The 19,720-nt window shown below is 33.3% G+C and overlaps 1 protein-coding gene across 1 annotated transcript; it reads right to left on the reverse strand.

Moving 5' to 3' along the window:
* Positions 1-1,281: 1,281 nt before the first annotated feature.
* On the reverse strand, positions 1,282-12,737 carry LOC132299395 (3-ketoacyl-CoA thiolase 2, peroxisomal-like). Its single transcript, XM_059795961.1, has 14 exons — positions 12,562-12,737; positions 11,443-11,519; positions 11,232-11,316; positions 11,014-11,140; positions 10,841-10,939; positions 10,672-10,739; positions 10,484-10,591; positions 10,328-10,405; positions 10,035-10,167; positions 9,848-9,944; positions 3,437-3,560; positions 3,238-3,346; positions 1,729-1,812; positions 1,282-1,639 (listed from the first exon to the last, which is right to left on the reverse strand). The coding sequence occupies exons 1-14, from the start codon at positions 12,655-12,657 to the stop codon at positions 1,530-1,532; spliced, it is 1,395 nt and encodes a 464-aa protein (XP_059651944.1). The 5' UTR covers positions 12,658-12,737; the 3' UTR covers positions 1,282-1,529.
* Positions 12,738-19,720: the final 6,983 nt, after the last annotated feature.

The following is a 19,720-nucleotide window of genomic DNA, read 5'->3' on the forward strand; positions in this document are numbered from 1 at the left end:
TTTTATGGTGTGGCGGTGGTGGTTATGCTGGAGTTCAATTATCTGGCTATTTCAAAAAAAAAAAAAAAAAAAATCTTTTTTAGAGGTCAAATTCGTAATTTCATGATTTAACTAGAGTTGTTGATAAGTCAAAGGGTTAAAAGATAATTTCATATGGTTTCAGAGGTCTGGAGGGGGTGTCAATGCATATTTTTGAAACCTTAGAAAGTGTTAATGTAAACAAAAGTCATTGACTGTCCGCTAAGTAGCGTTGACTAAAGCCTTTAGGGGTGTCAGTGCAATTTACCCTTAAAACTCAAGTAAAATGTAACTTTTGTTGAATGATTTTTTTTTTTTTTTTTTTTTTTTTTTTTTTTTTTTTTTTCTTTTTTTTTTAAAAAACACTTTGATATTTCTGTATTTTCATAGAGTGTTGTTTTCACTTAGGGGCCCACAATTTTCTATTTGTGTTTTCATCAGTTCCCTCTATATATATAGACTAAAAAAAACACACTTTGATATTTCTGTATTTTCTTAGAGTGTTGTTTTCACTTAGGGGCCCACGATTTTCTATTTGTGTTTTCATCAGTTCCCTCTATTTATAGACTAATTAGGGTTTGATACCTTTTTTAAATAATAACGGTTGGTCAATTCACTAGTTGACTAACATATGTTAAATACATAATTGTTGATTTCTTTTACTGGCAAAATGACAAAATAAAAAAAAAAAATTTCATCTTATGTTGTGCTATATGTGTAAGATTTAACTAAAATAATATTTAACTTAATTTATATATTGATAATTTTTTTGTAAAACACATTAATAATTATATTCAACTAGTTTTATATTTTAAAAATGTTATAACACTACTAAATATACCACTAAGATTAGTACTCTTGAAGTTTTGAATTCAAGTTTTCAGGTAAAATGTGTACACGTGTAATTTTGGGAGAAGAGGAAAAAAAGGAGGTGGGTATAAAAATTGTGGAGGCATTTGTATAATTACCTAAAAATTTTATAGGTAAAATTAGTACGGAGTACTATATAAAAATTCAGTTGGGGTCAAGTGCCCCCACTTTCCGTTTCTGTGTAAGATTTTTTGTTTCTCAATCTTACCACCATAATTGCCACTGACCTTTAAAAATAAATTACTTTTTGAAATTTAAATTGTTACTAATATTAGTATCTCCTAACGTTAAAAATAGTACTTTTACTTACAGTTACAATCACATTTTCGCATGCGTATGAGATTAAATTTTTATTATTTCACCACGTAACAGAGTTAAAGAAGAAATGGAGGCTTAACAAAATTGAACTTTCAAATCAAATTATTTAATGATTCAATTTCTGGAATGAGACGCTGAGGCGATTCAATTATTCCCTATACGTGTACTATAAAGAAAATAAAGACCCTATTATTATTTTTTACCTAAGACCCTATTATTTCAACTGCTTCTTAACTGGGAATCAGTCGTCGGCTTCCGGCTGTAAAATTATTGATCGCAATCCCAAATGGTGATGATGGTGATGCATGATAGCTGAACTAGTTCTACATGGCATCCTTGGATAAAAGATTGACCGTTTCGATTCTCCGAGCATTGCAGAGATCATCAACACCGTCCCCTCTTTCAAAAACAGCAGCAGCTCCCATTCCCGTGCCTGCAATTCAGTTACAAACATCCGGATGTTTGTAAATATATGTTCAAGCAATACATAATCACACACACAGAGGATAGAGAGAGAGAGACCTATGCACATTGAAACCACACCAAAGCGGCAATCTTTTCCACGACGCTTCATCTCGTGCAATAGGGTAGCAACACAGCGTGCTCCTGTGTAAAAGATACAAGCTGACTCATGAGAGAACACAACTATTTGAGTGTAGCTCCACATTGTATTTGTTTCTTAAATATTAAATTTGTATCAGTTGGTCATCATGTTGATCTTGAATGAATAGATTATGAGAGTGATGTGAAGGAATTATATAATGTGCATGCAGCTACAATTTGTTTTATTCTTTATAGATATGCCTATTTTCAAGCAATACGAGAAGACCAAGTAAGAAAGGTCTTGATACCTAACATAACTTCTCAAATCAATTTATATTGAACAAACATGTCAGCTTCCAACAAAAATTAATTCTAGTTGATTCATATTATAGGGAGCACTAGGTAAAGTTTTCTTTGGGAGGGGAGGGAGGTGTGGTTGGGGGACGTTTAATACATAACAAGAACTGCAAAGTTTACCTAATCCAAGCACCCCAAATATATCGCTAAAAGCCTCTTAAGCAGAAGTAATCTTCACTTTGAAATCCCATTACCAGCGCTCTAGATATTAGCATTTCTCCCATAAGGTATCTGAGCTAATTTCCTACTTAGCAGAATCATACCGAAACACCTGCATCATATCTACTAAACCACAACACACCGGGAAAACAACTTGTCCTTTTTCTCATCCTAAAAGTAACTCAGTTTTACATATTTGTGAGTGAACAATTGGATGGGCCGTGTTCTCTATATACAGCAGTAATCATCATCGTGTTTTCTATGCGCTAAATCATCTTAAAAAATATGCTCCACTCATGCAATAAGCAATATTAGACCCAAGTCCACAACGAACAGCAGCTTATAGATAGCCTAATTTAGATATATAATCTCTGTTTCACATATTAGTATGTCTTTTTCCTACCTACTCAAATGGTAAGCTGCATTAAATCTCATGCTATATAAATCACTGAAAAACACCTCTAATTTGCCAGTATGTACTTTTCTTAGTTCTTAGTTTCCCACCATTTCTTCCTCAAAACCCATTTTGATAAACCAGAATAATAATGTGCTACTTTTAAAGGTCCATTTAAATCTTTCAATTGAATAAACATCTTTCAAAAGTCATATTGCTGAAGCAGACTGAACGAAATCATGGCATATTTGAACGAAATCATGCCATTTTGTAGATCTTAGATCTTAACGTTCATTCACTCTTGGTTACCATTCTGACATATTTACAACAGTAACAGTTCAGAAACTCGCATAATGATTCAGGCTAATTGCTGAAACACCGGATTACCATATTACATTAGGAAAAAAAAAAAAGTAGTAGAATGGATAATCACGATATGGAATGCTTTTTGGTGTAAATCATACTGAAGAACACCTAGTTTTTTATGACAAACAACCTTCAATAGTTTCAGAAACTCATACAGTAATTTCCAAATCACTGAAGGTGAGTCTATGTAATTTAATGTGTGGTGTAAGTACCTGTTGCACCCAAAGGATGCCCGATGGCCATAGCACCTCCATTAACATTGATCTTTTCTGGATCAAGATCCAGCTTCTTACGGCAATATACATATTGAGAAGCAAATGCCTATCCAAAGAGCAGTAAACATCAGAATGGTTGCAGAAATCATTACGACATCATAAATAATGAAAATAAAGAAAATTTATCTATAATTACCTCATTTATCTCAAAAAGATCAATATCATCGAGTTCAAGACCAGCAGACTTGACTGCAGCTGGAATTGCAGCAGCTGGACCAACACCCATAATAGCAGGATCAACACCAACAGCAGCGAATGTCCTGTAAGAGCAAAACCATTTAGTTTTTTTTTTTTTTTTTTTTTTAATCCAAATATTTAGAAGGTAGCTTCACTTTTTACTCTTGATTTCGAGGGTTCCATCCATGAAAAGATGGAACCATAGGGAAACTAGTGTCCCAGCATAGATTTTGAAATACAAAGAGCTAATGTAGTGATTGGTGCCTAATTACCAAACTAAGGTGTCTAGTGCACTAAAGAATCAAATGAAAATATTACCTAAATTTGCTTTAACTCAAAAGTATAATCAGATTATGTTGTGGTCTCAACACGATGTCATCAGCCTCAAATAAGCTGAGGGCTTTACTTGAGAAGGTCATGACTCCATTAGTTTGCAAAGTATATGCTTTGATTAGCACGGATCATCCGTGAGAGTACAATCAAAGACAAGTACAGTCTAAAAGACATTGTCACTTATTATTAGTATCTCAGTCTAGAAGGAAAATTTTCAGAAATAGGTCTACATAAAGGTTAACTTATTCCAAAGAGTAGTCATGTTGATAGATATTAAAAAGTACTACATAAAAGTAGGAAGAGTTTATGACCATTAAGTTAAAAAAATTCAATAAAAAGAGCTTGTTTTCAGATTCTAGATAGAGATGTTTGTAGCACCAAAAAAAAAAAGAGGGAATAGGAATAAGGAATCATGCAGCAGACCCATTTACATGGGAAGAAAACTTCTCTTAGTTGTGTTGAATTGACTTGAGATGAACTTATACTGAATCAGCATGCAAGACACTGATGAAGGATGTTGTGTTCATGTGCACTTATGGTTTGGTGAAAGACATAATGAGAAACACAAGTCCAACAACTAATTGGTGCTGATTATTGATTCCCAATGAAAAGCCTGGATTGTATAACAACAACAAACAAAGCCTTTTTCTCAACTACTTTGGGTTGGCTACATGAATCTTATTTTTCCATTCCACTCTATCTAAGGTTATAGCCTCAGTTAAACCAAATGTTACCATATCCTTCCTTACTAACTCTAATCACATTAAGTCAGGTACTCCTGTTCCCCTAAGCATAACCCTCAAAGTGAACCATGTCACTCTAATAAACTGGCGCACTTTATGGTCTTCTTTGCACATGTCCAATTCATCTAAATCAACTCTCTGTCATTTTATCTCCAGTTGGTGGTACTTCAACCATCTCACAATGTGTTCATTTCTAATTCTATCCTTTCTCCTCTTGCCAAACATCCATCTCAACAAACGCATTTCTGTCACTCACTCTATGCATATGTTGTTTCCTAACTGTCCAATATTCTGTCCCATAAAGTACGTCTGGTCTAATAGCTGTGTTATACACCTTTTCTTTTAATCTTAACAGGATAAGTCAACCACAAAATATACTAGATGCACTCCTCCGTTTAACCCATACTTCCTTGATTCCTATGGCTAGCATAATCTCCAATTTCTCCATCATTATGAATAATTGAGCCTAAATAACTAAAAATGTTCACTTTTTTGTACCTCCTGATCCTCAATATTCACTACATCCCATTTGTATTTTAAGAATTACTGAAGTTACACTCCATTTATTAAGTTCTAATTCTACTCATCTTAAACCATTTTAGTTCTAGAGCTTCCCTCCAAACCTCTAATTTGGCACTAACTCCTTCTCTAGTCTCATTAATTAAAACAGAATTATCAGTAAATAACATATACTACAAAATCTCATTTTAAATGTGTCTTGTCAGTTCAACCATAATTAAGGCAAAAAGGTATGAGCTCATAGTCGTTCTAACTTCTAACCATAGTAACACATCCACCATACATGTCCTTTATTTCATCAATATATGCCTTTGTGACTCCTTTCTTTTCTATAATCCTCCGTATTAGATCTCTAGGTACTCTATCATAGGCTTTCTCTAAATAAATACAAATCATTTGAATATCTTTCTTCTTCTCTATATATCTTTCATTAGTCTCCTTAATAATTAAATAGCCTCCATCACTGACCTCTCCAGTGTGAATCCAAATTGATTTTCCAACACTTCATTCAACCGTCTTAATCATTGTTCAATCACTCTCCCCTAAAGTTTCATAGTATGACTTATTAATTTAATACCGTGACAATTATTGTAACTTCATAAAGCCCCTTTATTGTAATATATAGGTATTAACATACTTTTTATGTCACTCATCATACATTTCTTAGTTGCTATTATCTTATTAAATAATTTTGTTAGGCAAGACAGACCACCCTCCCCTAAACACTTCCAATTCTCAATAGGAATGCCATCTGGCCTTAAAAACACTTCCTGATTTCATCTTCCTTGAATTTTTAACCTCGCACTCCTTCACCCTACGAAAAAATATGTTATCCCTAAGATTTATTCTTCTAAGCTTGAACTTCATCGTAATTTCATTTGATACTTTCTCAAAAAATAAAAAATAAAAAAATCTTCCATTTTCCTTTAATATCACCATCGTTTACTAAAACTCTTAGATCTTCACTCTTGATACATTTAATATGACTAAAGTATCTAGTTTTCTTCTCCTTTAGTAATATCCTTCTTCCCATCTTTTGTGCCTAATTTAGAATCGAGATCATTATATGCTCTATATTTTCCTTTGCTTACTACTTTTTACCTTGCTTATTGACATTTTTGTACTTTTCAAAGGTTTTGGTATTTCTACTTTTTTTTTCCACGATTTATACTACTTCGGTGTTGGACGTCTTCATTCCACCACTAAGTTTCCTTAAATAATGGTCATGTTCCTTTTGATTCTCCTAGAACATCTTTCGCTACTCTTATAATTATATGCAATAATCTTATTCCACATTATATTTGTTTCATCTCTACAGTCCATTTTGTTTCTTTTAACATCCTATTCTTAAATAATTCTACTTTCTCCCCTCTTAAATTCCACCACATAATTCTAAGGTTTATAATTCTATTTCTCCTTTTAGATTGTCATTTTATATATACATCTAAAACTAATATCCTATGTTATGATGCTAAACTCTCCTTGGATAACCTTACAATCTTTGCTTGTTAATATCTCCAACTTTCTAGTTAGAAATAAATCGATTGACTCAAATGAAATTTCTTTAGCAGGGTTGACCTTAAATATGAATAATAAAAAAATAAATTTAAACATAAATAATGAATTCAAAATGTAAATGTTGATCGTTGATATATTCATTCAACACATTCCTAATTGTACTCAATAAGTTTTTATGTTTTAAAAATGCTGCATTATAACACCACTACCAATTTCATTAAATATATTCGATGGAGGGATAAACCAATGGCCCTTTCGATTTTGCAAGCAAGCTTGGTTGGATTAGCCCACTTTTCTGTAGGTTATATATTTACGTATGCAGCTTTCTTGATTGCCTCGACATCGGGTAAATTTGGTTAATCCTTTTTTTTTTTTTTTTTTTAATTTTTTTTTTTTTTTAACGTGTGGCTAAGAAGCACAAATACGGATACGGGACACGGATATGGACACGGCGACACGACAAATCCAAAAAAAATAGGACACAGACACGGCGAATAGTGTATATATATATATATGATGTAGTAGTTGAAAAATTACTGAATGTTACTATTTTTCATCAACCTCACAATGAAAAAAAATACACAAATCATAAATCATAACTAATAAACTATAAAAAAACAATGTTGTAGAGTTATAAAACCAAATAAAAAACAAGACATTAGAATAATAACTAGTATCATTTAATTACAAGTTTAAAATTATTATGTATTGACCACATAAGTAAGTAAAAGTTGTTAAATAACTTCACATATTTATACTTTAACCCAATTTTCTTTCAAAAATTATCTTTTAGACCCCCGAAAATAAGACACGTGTGTCGGACACACACCCTTGGCGTGTCGGACGCGTGTCCGTGCCGTGTCCGAAAATTTAAAAAAAATAAAAAAATTCCAGACACGTTTTTTGGTGTGTCCGACACGTATCGGGGCGTGTCCGACGAGTGTAGGTGTCCGACACGTGTCGAACAAGGATTCTTCACCCATTTTTGCGTCCCTGTGCTTCCTAGCCGTGTGGTATGTTATATTCGCGATAATATAATATGTATAATTAAATATTTCCGTGATGATAATTTCTTCTTGCCAAATATATATATATATACACACACACATATATATAGACAAGAAAAACAAGCCATCAGACGAACCTAGTCACTACGGCTTGGTCTGGTTAGATAGAAAATATGAAAATGAAGCGAATATTCTTTAACATTTTAAATAGTAGGAAAAGGAAAATTTGAGGGAAGGTAATTTTTCATAACCACATAACTTTTCCATGATTTTTTCTTCGAAAAGCATGTTAGGTCAATAGGACTTCGGTTGGCAAATTTCAATCAAAACTAGAATCTATAACTTTTGTTTTCAATTCTGGCTTAGATTAGAAAATTTCAAAATTTAGATAGTGCTAGTGACCTTTTAATATCGGAAGATGGAATTCATGCTATATTCAAGGGTACTTTGATAATCTTTATTCAACAAGGGTATAAAGTAAATTGACACATTGATGAACTCAACAAATTAGAGTTCATTCATACAAATATAGGATTTCTAAAAGTTATATGATTTCAATTTGATTTGATTCCCCAAGTGTTTTAAACTTGCAAGGAAAGAGTTGTTCGAAACTTGCTTGCTCAAAATTTTCGATCCATCGAGGTATATCAATTGAAGGCCTCTAGAATGAGTGACATCGATCGATCAACATGTATTTTGACCAATTGAGTAATTTGGAATAGCAATTTCCAACTTGGTTTTAAAATCTGCAAAAAACTACTCTCTCTTTATTACCTTCCTGCCTATAATTACAAAATACTTGGGACTCATATTATACAAAAGAGCTTTATATTGTGAGTTTTTTACAGTACGTCTCAATTTATAATTGCATTCATCATACTTAATTTTGGCAAGAGTGTAACCTACATGTGTTGACAATCTCTACTGTGTACTACAAAGATAAGTTCAACACTATTGTTCAATCCACGACCTGATTGACGTCTAGACAACTAGTGGCTGAGACCGAATCATTAGAGAAGCAGGTTCCTGAGGAGTGGGCGTTGTCGATGAGTGGAAGAGCAACTTAGAGACTTTCAGGGGAATATTTGGAGTCATCTATGTCAAGAGCTAACTACAGAATTCTTGATGTAGCATCTATTGACCTAGGTTGCAATCTCTTTCCCATGTAGTGGATTGGGTCTGCCTGACTAGGTCCCGTGGTTTTCCTTCTTAGGGGTTCACATAAAATTCGGGTGTCTATTGCTTTATGTTTTAATTGCTTATTACTGCTGTGGATTGTTAAGTTTTACTATCTGCTAAATTTGAGTTTAATTTTGTTGTTAAATTAGTTTTAACTTTAAAATTAGTTAAATCCGTTAATAAGTTCTACAAGATCTATACACCCCAACCCCTCTAGGTCTGTATAGTGGACCTTGCGCGACTCTCTATCAGAGCCTCAGGTTCTGGTCCTAGAAACTATCAAAATGAAAAAGTTATATGAATTTCCATTTATGTCCTTTCATTTTTCTCTCTCTAAAATAAAGTGGATGTGTTACTTTATAAAATAAAGGTATAATGGTCCATATATCTCCCAGTGAATGAAGAACTATTTATTTAGATTCTCATATTCCTTTTAATTACTAAAAAAGACCAGAAAATATTTATTCAAAACAAATATATTAATTTGTTAACCTGTTTAATAAAGTTAAAGGATAATTTAAGTAAACAATAATATTTCCTTGTAACTTTCATGTTATTCATACCATTAAAACGTAATTACTATACAACTTTCTTTCAAAATTTTCATTCTAATGGAATATTTGTTTGGAAAAATTATTGTCTCTCACTTCACTTTTTATTACTTTCATTTTTCAAAATCTTTTTTCTTTCCTATTTGAAACTCACATACTACTTTAACCCTACATGGACTTGAACCCTACCTTCCACTTTGGAAGGCAAGCAAGTATCACCACAGTATCTTTTTCAATGAAGCCTAAGTTGCATAAACGTGCTTCTTCCTCCCTTCTTTTCCTTTACAAGACTAAGGATCTTTTTATATTCCGTGGAAGCATTTTTACAATTACCAAAAGACATGCAAAACTAAAATGACAACAAAGTTGAGCGAGGGCAGTTGCCCGTCTCCAGCATTTTTTTTTTCTTTTCCTTTTTGTAGGTGTGGGTAGGGAGGAAAGTTGTACACATGCTTCAAACTTAGCTGTGAAACTTATTCTAGATTAAATTCACCAGAGCCGCAATGTAGCAGTTGTATACCTAAATACACCAAGAATTGGTAGTCCTTTCTTCATTGCGATACTTTTCTTCATGAGGAGTACAGCCCCAGCACCATCGCTCACTTGGCTAGAGTTCCCTATGATATAAGCACCAAAAAGTCAATGCATTCAAAATTATTATTATTAATTTTTTCAGATAAAATTTAAATATGCAGTGTTTCAAGTACCAGCAGTTGTTGTCCCGTCTTTCTTAAATACAGTCTTCAGTTTTCCCAAATCTGCCATTGTTGCGTTTGGCCGAATTCCATCATCAGCAGAGATTGTCACTGGTTTCTCATCTCCCGTTTTGGGATCAACAATCTTTTCCAATGAAATATAAATCAGTGACTAAACAAAGACCATAAAAAAAAAATAAAATAAAATAAAGCCTTTCCCAATTACTTGGGTATAAATTAACAAAAATAATTAATTTAAAAAAAAAAACATCATATCACCTAAACTGCAATTAAACAGTTGGTACCTTGGTGGCGACAGGTATTATTTCATCTTTAAATTTACCAGAAGCAGTCGCAGCGGCAGCCTTCTTGTGTGACTCAACCTAACAACAAACATACAAGGAAATAAAAAACATAACCACAGAGAGAAACCAACCCATTGACAAATCCATCCAACTTACCGCAGCTTGGTCTTGCTCCTTCCTTGTTACACTAAAACGATGTGCAACATTTTCTGAAGTAAGACCCATGGGAAGAAGACAATCCCTCGCTTGTGCCATTTCCTTCACCTGGTACAATTAGAACAAGTTGTCAACTTCCGAGAAAATCCTGCTAAAGAAATTGATTCCCAGAGAGAGAGAGAGAGTACTTTTGGATTGACTGATCCTTCCCAAGCCATCGGGTTTGTTGTCATTGATTCCAACCCAGCCCCAATCCCTATGTAGGAAAGATTTTAACAAAATGAATTACATAATAGGCAAAATCTCTGCATTACATGCACTTATAAGCCATCCCCAAAAAATAGATGCACCCCTTACCAATGTCATAAAATCCAGCTTTAATAGCGGCAGCTACATCAGCAACTGCTTGAAGGCCAGAGGAACATTGCCGATTCACAGTTCTAATTGGTACAGTTTCTGCGGTAAAGACAGCATACATGTCAATGATGCAATGATACCAAAAACCATAAAGAATACACACAGAGATGTACCAGGGAAACCAGCATAAAATGCAGCCATCCTGCATTCACTGGCTCTTTGGGAGCCTGGTGCCAGTACTGTGCCCACTATAATATCCCCAACTTCACTTGGGTTCAAATTTGTTTTCTCTATCACAGCCTGTACCATATTCATCATGAGAATGAAGTAATTTGTTTCAAATTGAAGTCGAAGAAATCCAATATATAATGAGATAATGAAAACAACAAACCCGCAAAACAGGCGCAAGCAAGTCATCAGGATAAGTATCTTTAAAACCACCCCTCTTTGACTTGCAAAGTGCAGTGCGATATGCACTATACAAAACGAAAAACACAAAATATGTAAGATAAAGGCAGAACTAAATGATTAAATTTATATAATTCAGAAGAATACACACTGAAATGGTCTAAAGATATCATTTCAACAGCAGAGCTACTTACGCTACTATGACAACATCATCCCCAAAGACAGAAGTCCTGTGGTACGCAGCACTATCCCCAGCAGAACAGACAGATGCCTGGTTGTGAAGAATAAGACTCATAAATACACTGATTGAGTGAGAATAAATAAACGGATGCACTCTTCTGACTGCTCAAGATGCAAACTTTACACTGTGGTCCTAAAATTGTAACTGCAATTCTAGTTATTACATATCAAAAGGGTGATTATGAAGGTGGGAAGATCCATCTGAAATGGTAGTATGGTACAAAATATAACAAACTCAGAGGACCATTCAGTCTATTTCCAGCTCATTTTTTTTTTTTTTTTTAAAAAAAAAAAAGAAAAAAAACATTTCTGCCAAAACTAAGGCCCTGTTTGACAACCGTTTTGTTTTATTTGTGTTTTATGCTTTCATTTTTTTTTCTTCTTCTTTTTTTATTTTTATTTTTTTTTATGTGTGTTACATGTTCTCATTTTTTTGCTTCCAAAAATATTGCAACAAATTTTATGGTACCAAACATGGTTTCAATCACAAATGAAGATGCTCCACAACAAAAACGTTGTTTAAAACACAAAATGAAGACGCCAAACAGACCCTAAGGCTCCATTGTTCAAGATAATGAGTGAAATTTTTGGTCCTGCTTGGTTCATTTTTTTTTTTTAGAACAGTATTATGTTGTTTTCAGAGAAGTAAGGAATTTTGTTTGATTGAGAATTTTCTGGTTAAAAATAATAAAAAAAAATAAGAAAAAAAAAATGTAAATTCAGATAATTGAACCAAATAGATCCTTTATTATCCAGTATCAGTTAGGTTCACGAAAAATATCTAATTTACACTGACTAATTTTTGTTCTCTGGAGAAAATTTCTGAACGAACAGATAATTATACGAATTCATGGCCAAGGACTTCAATTTGTTTAAGCAGAACATACAAGCAAATACGCAAAATAGATATGTGTTCATATGAAATGTCGATCGAGAACATTTTCGATTCAGCAGTGAGATTCAATCAAACTACAGATAATGAAATTGAAATCTCCAAATCCGAGCTACAAGAATTTTGCTAAATAAAATCGATTTCAATACAATAAATGTTATCAAACGGACATTGAACTTACAGCGAGAGAGGATTGAATGTCTTCCAGAGAAGAGGACGAAGAAGAAGGACGAAGGTGTTGGAGCAAAACTCTCTGTCTCTCAATTGCTTTCTCCATCACTCTGAAATTTTACTCTCTCTAAATCTATAGGTGTATATATCGCGAGGGAAGAAAACAGATCGATGATGTACGTATATACTTATATAGATGAATATATATATATATATATATATATAATAAATTAATTTATTTCTTAATTTGGAAAGAATTTAATTGGATGAAAAGTTTATGGGAAATGAGGCCCAGAGGGATAAAATATAACGCCGTGTGATTTTTTTCTGTTAAGAGGTAGTGACGATGAAAGCTCATTAATTATTGACTCTATCCATGCTCAGTCCTCATTTTTAGGGCGTTTAGGACACTCAAAAATATAAGTTTACAAAAGAATTCTTATAGTATAAATATAGATAGACAAACATCAAGTGATAAGTGGTATATTCTTGCCTTTTAGAATAGAAATTTATATTTTAGAAGGCAAGACTTCTAGTTTTTTTTTTTTTTGGAAGTAAAAGTAACTTACATATATGGGATGGTGATTTGAATTTGGGCCATCTGGTCACAAGCACCGACATCCTACCAACTATCAACTGGGCTATTACACCACACCCAAACAAGACTTCTAGTTGCACACAAACGAGAAGATGAATATCTGCCCAAAAACCAGAGAGCATGTGAATCAAATGAGCAGGTGAATATCTTTAAAAAAAAAAAAAAAAACTCTTTCAAGAGAGCAACTTTGTGATAAGTAATAAGGAAAAAATAAATTTTAGTGATAAAATTTAAATAATATTGCTCTAAAGTGATTAAAAAAAAAACGTAAAAATAAATAGTAACTAAATTTAAAAACTTAAATGTTAATAAATGACATTTGAAGAATAATTTTGTCAAATCATTATTTGCTTAAAAAGACTAAGTGACCTTTATCTCATTCACACCCATGTGTGGCTCCTCTATCTTCTCAAATCCTAGAATGGTTCCAACACACAATTATAGCATGCCAGTATCCCGAATAGGGATGTCAACGGGTAGGTACGACACGGGTTTTTCTAAATTCATACTCGCCCTATTTAATTATGGACAATCTCACACTCGCGACAACAAGTTCGGACCCATGTCAGGTTTAGTGGGGGCAAGTGTCCCTATTGGAATTTTAAAAATTCTGGGTAAATATATAAATGCCCTTATAACTTTATCCTTTGCCTCCATTGATTTTTTTCTTCTCTCACTCACGCCTTCATTATTGTTTAAAATTGCCCCATTGAAACAAATTTCTGGGTCCGTCACTACGCGATAGGTTTAAAATTTTATCCCATACTCGCCCTTACGATACATAAATGGTTCCCAAACTCGTGCCAGTAGGGACGGGATAGGGTGGGGCTCTGGCAAGGTGGAATAAATTGACATCCCTAATCCCGTTAGCTTGTAAAGATGAATTCGTAGTCATTGTCATCATGGCATTCTTGTCGCCAAGTCTTATCCGAATAAGGTAAACAAAGTTAAATCAATTCTCTCAATATTCTGATATAACATTTTGTCCAACAAAATATTTTATGTTGAAACACAGTTTTTCGTGAATATTTTGTTGATCGAGTCTGAAAAACCAAACAAGGGGATGTAGTTTAGTGGTACTTTTTCACCTTCCAAAGTGAAATGACAAGGGCTTAAGTCCTTATAGAATCAAAGTGGGTGTATGAGTTTCTTGCCAAGGTATAAAAAAATAAATAAATAAATAAATAAAAAGTTTGAAACACCAAAAACAAAATGATGGTTTAGTTCAAGTAGCAGCAACTATGAAATAATTTCATTTGAGCACCTGAGTAATAGTTTATTTACAAATTTATTATAAGAAGAACATTTAGGTAACCCATCAAATAATCAGTTTTTAGTATTTTAAGTTTAATGGTCACTTATTAACATTTACATTTTAAATTTGGCGACTATTTATTTTTTAAACATCAATTTTGTTTATATTTGTTCTTTAAAATTTAATTTTTCCTCATATGTATTAATAATCTTGTTCCAAACTTGTCTGCCAAAGAAAAAGTAATTACCCCACCCCATACTTATAACATTCACGATGACACCTTGTCATATATAATATTACTAATATCTACTAGCCAATTTGTTACTTAATCATTGTAACGACCTGAACTTAGGGATCCGAATCAGTAATGGGGTCTTTACCTGAACCCGAGGACATACGAGGGTACTATGGTCATTTCACATTTATATAATAGTTCTAGGGTTCCCAAGGGTAAAATAGTCATTTAGCATGGTCAAATATGGATTAGAACCTTAAAAGGGTAAAACTATTATTTACTAAGGTCATTCAATTATTATGATGAAGTTCAGTGATAATTAGTTAATTATACTAAAGTTTGGGGTCAAAATGCAAAATCTTGTCCATCTAATGGATCAGATGGCCCTATCTGATAGATTAAATGGCCATTCCAGTAAGGTTGCAGAGACTGAGGACCATCTTACCAGTTAGATATGATCAAATGGTCCCATTTGATCGATCAGATGGTGAACCCAAAAGACATGCCCACTGCCCAGCCCATCTAACCAATTAGATGGGGGACTTTAATCGATTATATAGTTCCCAGATTAGATCTAATCGATTAGATGTTCCCATCTAACCAGTTAGATAATGCCCAAAACCAATGTAATCGATTAGATCACCTCATTGCCCCGCATAAATGGTACCTAAGCAACACTTCATGAAAAATATAACTCCATGGACATCATTAATCTTAAGAACATTGCATGGATCATCAAATATCATCTTTCATGCATCATGTAAGGATCAAAATCTCCATAATCCATTACATACATTCCCAAAAGAATAGATTTACAAAAATAAGGCCTCTATTGTCGAGATTACAATGAGTTCACTTAAAGCCAACAAAAGAATAAGGTCATTTACATATAATCAAATGTCTAAGTAACGCCTTTACAAAAGATGACAAAAATGAGCTATCAATCTATTTCTAAGCTTGTGGGGATGCATCATCTACAATGTCCTTGCAGTGTCTTGAAAATATTAGAATATAGAGTGAGCACAAAGGCTCAATAGAGATAGCCTAAAGTACACTTCTTGTAATCCCGTAAATCATACCCAAAGTAAAGAATAAAACAACAGAAATGAAACATACAATGTGAGGGAGAAACGATCATAGAACATATACTTGAATTTCATGCTTTTCAAATGAAGAAATGAAATGTAATGAGACGCACTCTCCCCATTTCCGAAACCAATTCCATCACAATACTACCCACACCGAAAATGTTAACATAACCCGACCCTATGCAACTCCTAGGTGTCACGAAGGGAATTGGCTAGCTATCCCTGACCTAGGGCGTCTCTCTAGCGTCATTTGGAGTCTAGGTAGCTCAATTATACACGTCCAAAATCCGTCTCGTGCCCTCTTCAAGGTTGGTTAACCCCTGGACCATATGGCAACTCTAAGGCATCCGGTTTTCACAAAAACCTTTTCTAAAAAACTTTTCAATTTTCAAATAAACTTTTCAAAACCTTGTAAAATCATTTGATTATCCCTTTCTAACCCATGAACCCAACCACTATTCATGATATGCATGTTATATATCAAATCATTCACATTTCTCAAGGAAATCAACTTACAATAATATCAAATTTAACATGTTTTAGCTTGAATAAACTAAATCATCATATCTAGAGCATGATTCATGTATAACAACAACTAAATCAAGGAAATCAACAAGAAGGAAAAAACATCTACCGCATAATCATACTTTTCAACAAATACATATATAAGAAACTCACAAAGATTAAAGAAATTGTAATTTAAACTTCCCTACCTCAAATAGAGAAACCCAAAGCCTAGATCCCAACTCGAAATCCCACTAAATGGATGCAAGACCGGTGTCAAAATGTAGCCTTTGTCAAGCTCTACAACTATTCTAACTATGGCATAAATCAAATCTCACTCCATCATGGAGAAATCTTAAAGAGAAGCTAGAGATGTAGAGAGAGAAAGGAAAAGATGAAGCAAGAAAAAGGAGTGGTGGGTGTGTGTCTGAGAGAGAGAGAGATGAATGATGACATTGAGTGGTCCAAATGATTGACTCTAGACCCTTTTAGGGTAAATGGTCAAAGTCTCTTCTACCAAATGTTCCTAATGCCCAAAATGACCATTAAACTCATCCGAACTATATTTAAGCCACATAATATCTTTTTCCACCTCAACATATATATAACTATATATATACATACAAATCAATGCTCAAATAAATAAATGCAATAAAATCACTAGGACTTGCATAACGCGTAAAACAATGGCAAAAAAATAAAAATAAAAATAAAAATAAATACCGAAAAATCTAGTACATTACAATCATACAACACTCTTTTACCAAATATATTTTAATATTTTTTCTTCCAAATATATTTTAATATTTTTTATTGAAACAAATTTTATGTTACCAAATATGCTTCCCATCACAAATGAAGATATTCCACAACAAAACGCAAAACAAAGACGATAGCCAAACAGATTGTGATAACCCCAGATTTTTGAATGCGGGTTGGCCAGGCCCACACCTGAATACCCGAGGATATAAAAAACAAATCGGTAATAAACAAACACAGAATACAAAAGGATAAATAAGAATAAATAAAAATGCTGAAATGAAATGAACACTAAAATGATAATCCAATAAATCCTCAGAATAAATTTTTAGTAAATAATAAAATATTCTGATGCAACTAATATCCAATACAACTCGGGAAACCATACTGTGTGGACCCCTAAAAAATCCCAAACCAATATAATCAACGGTCAATAACTAGATACTGAATCATAAAGGAAACTCCTGTGTAGATAATCTGGAAGAGTGAAGTAGATTGATCCATACTCAGAATGAATAATATCTACTCCTAACGAACACCTAAAAAATAATGGTGGGTTAGGCCCACAAATAAGTTTTACTCGACTACAGTCCAAGTAGAGATCCGATACACGTATACATTCTAGTCAATCCAACTCTATTATGCTTATTTCTGGATTTATTTGATGTGATATTATAACTGTTTAAACTCATAGCATATATATGTAAATCATACTTCCTGAGATTTAAATATGTCAATTTATATAACTTTAAACCCCTATTAACATCCAAACCATCACTTGAAATCCAAAAATTCCAAAATAGTAGCCAAATTACACATCCGGATAAAGCCCCAATAAGAGAGCATGCTTCCTTTTCAAGGGAGTAGGCTCTATCAATAAGGAAGGCGGCTCCCTCCAAGTAGGAGCCGGCTCTCCGCCTGAGGGAGCAGGCTTTTTCCCTGAGAGCCGTTGAAAATCATTAGGGAGCCGACTCCATACCTTTAGGAGCCGGCTCTCGGCTTGTTCTGCTCCTTCTTCTTCATTTCTGGCGTCCTCCGATCACTCCGATTATCTTCGTTAAGGGTCTTAACCCTTTGTTCTAAGTTTTAGATAATCTCTATTAATTATATAAGGTCCTTATGCATCTTTTACACAAATTAAAACAAATTATCATGCAAGAAATTTCAAGATCAAACAACTATGAATATAAACACATCAACTCTATTTTAATTTTATTTAAGCATGCATACAAGATCCATTTAATATCTAATTAACCCTGTAATTAACCTAGGCATGTATAGAACATGAAATCTAAAGGAAGGAGTTAGAAGAAGAACTTGCCTTTAAGGATTTCGGATTGAAATCTTAAACCACCTTTTCCTTCCTTGATTCTAGCGACCTTGGTTGCCGTTAGACTCTATGCTGCTCTGTCCCCGTCCCCAAGCAAGCCTTCCTTTCTTCCTCCTTGGTCCGGCCTTAACCTTTGGCCGAGTCTCCCTTTCTCTCTTTTGGTTTTCCTCTTTTTCTATACTCTCTACCTCCACCAACGTGAATTGGGTTTGAAACCCTATGGCAGACTAAACTTATGTATACATACTATAGACTTCCTTCTTCTAATCCAATTCTAATAATAAGGGAAAAATAGAAAAATACATATACATAAAAATAGAAAAATACATATACATATACATAAACTAAGTCTGAGTACGTGATATACATTTATATAACTATAATATACAATTTATAATTCTATAAATATATTAACCATCTTAATATTATTATTATTATTACCATTTATAATAAATAATTAATAATAATAATATTACTTTATCCTTATATGCATATATACTCAAATATATATATATATATGTAGATACCACCATCCATATATAGGTAGATATCTGTACCCATAACAACTCCCATCAAAGTAGTCCACGCGACCCAATTGGTTGGTCCATTACTACTATCCAAATTCATCCTTTAAAATAAAAATAAAATAAAACATAAAGCAATTAAATCTTTTAATCTTAACAAATAATTATAATTAAACCATACGTCATTTAAGTAAGCAAAACACTCAATTGATTAACTACACAAGCACCTAATTAAATCAAATAAATCACATAAGCAATTAAGACAAATAAACATATAATCATGTAGCCACATAAACACATAGCCACGTAAGCACACAAAATATAATAATTAAATAATTAAATTCCTTTTATATTCTTTTGAAAATTAGGGGTATTACACAGATCCTAAGGCTCCATTATTCTGAAGATAAAATCCGGCAAACACTGCAAGATATTCAAGCAACGGTTGCAAGCCTTGCGTTAGGTCTAGAGCAAGATCACAATAACAATAGGTTGCACAATGACAACATAAATCATGTTCATCATGTTCGTAATCACAACCCATTCCCTTCGAATAGTCAGTTAGCTTATGAAAATCAAGTGTTTAGGGATCACAAAAACGCACACAGATATCATGATCATGGGGATTATGATTTTAGAAATTTTTGTATAAAGATTGATCTTCCCAATTTTGATGGTCTCTTTCGTATTGAAGAAATTCTAGAGTGGTTGGAAGATTTTGAGAGGTTCTTTGATTACATGGGATTGAAAAGGAAAAACAAGGTGAAACTGGCCGCATACAAACTGAAGGGAATAACTTTTTATTAGTGGGAATAGTTGTAGGTTACTCGTGCATGACAGAGGAAGGTACCAATACGATCTTGGTTAAAGATGAAA

The sequence above is a fragment of the Cornus florida genome, unplaced genomic scaffold (assembly GCF_030987335.1).
Source record: "Cornus florida cultivar Cherokee Brave unplaced genomic scaffold, ASM3098733v1 CherokeeBrave_3.0.0_Hap2_Chr01, whole genome shotgun sequence".
Lineage (NCBI taxonomy): Eukaryota > Viridiplantae > Streptophyta > Magnoliopsida > Cornales > Cornaceae > Cornus > Cornus florida.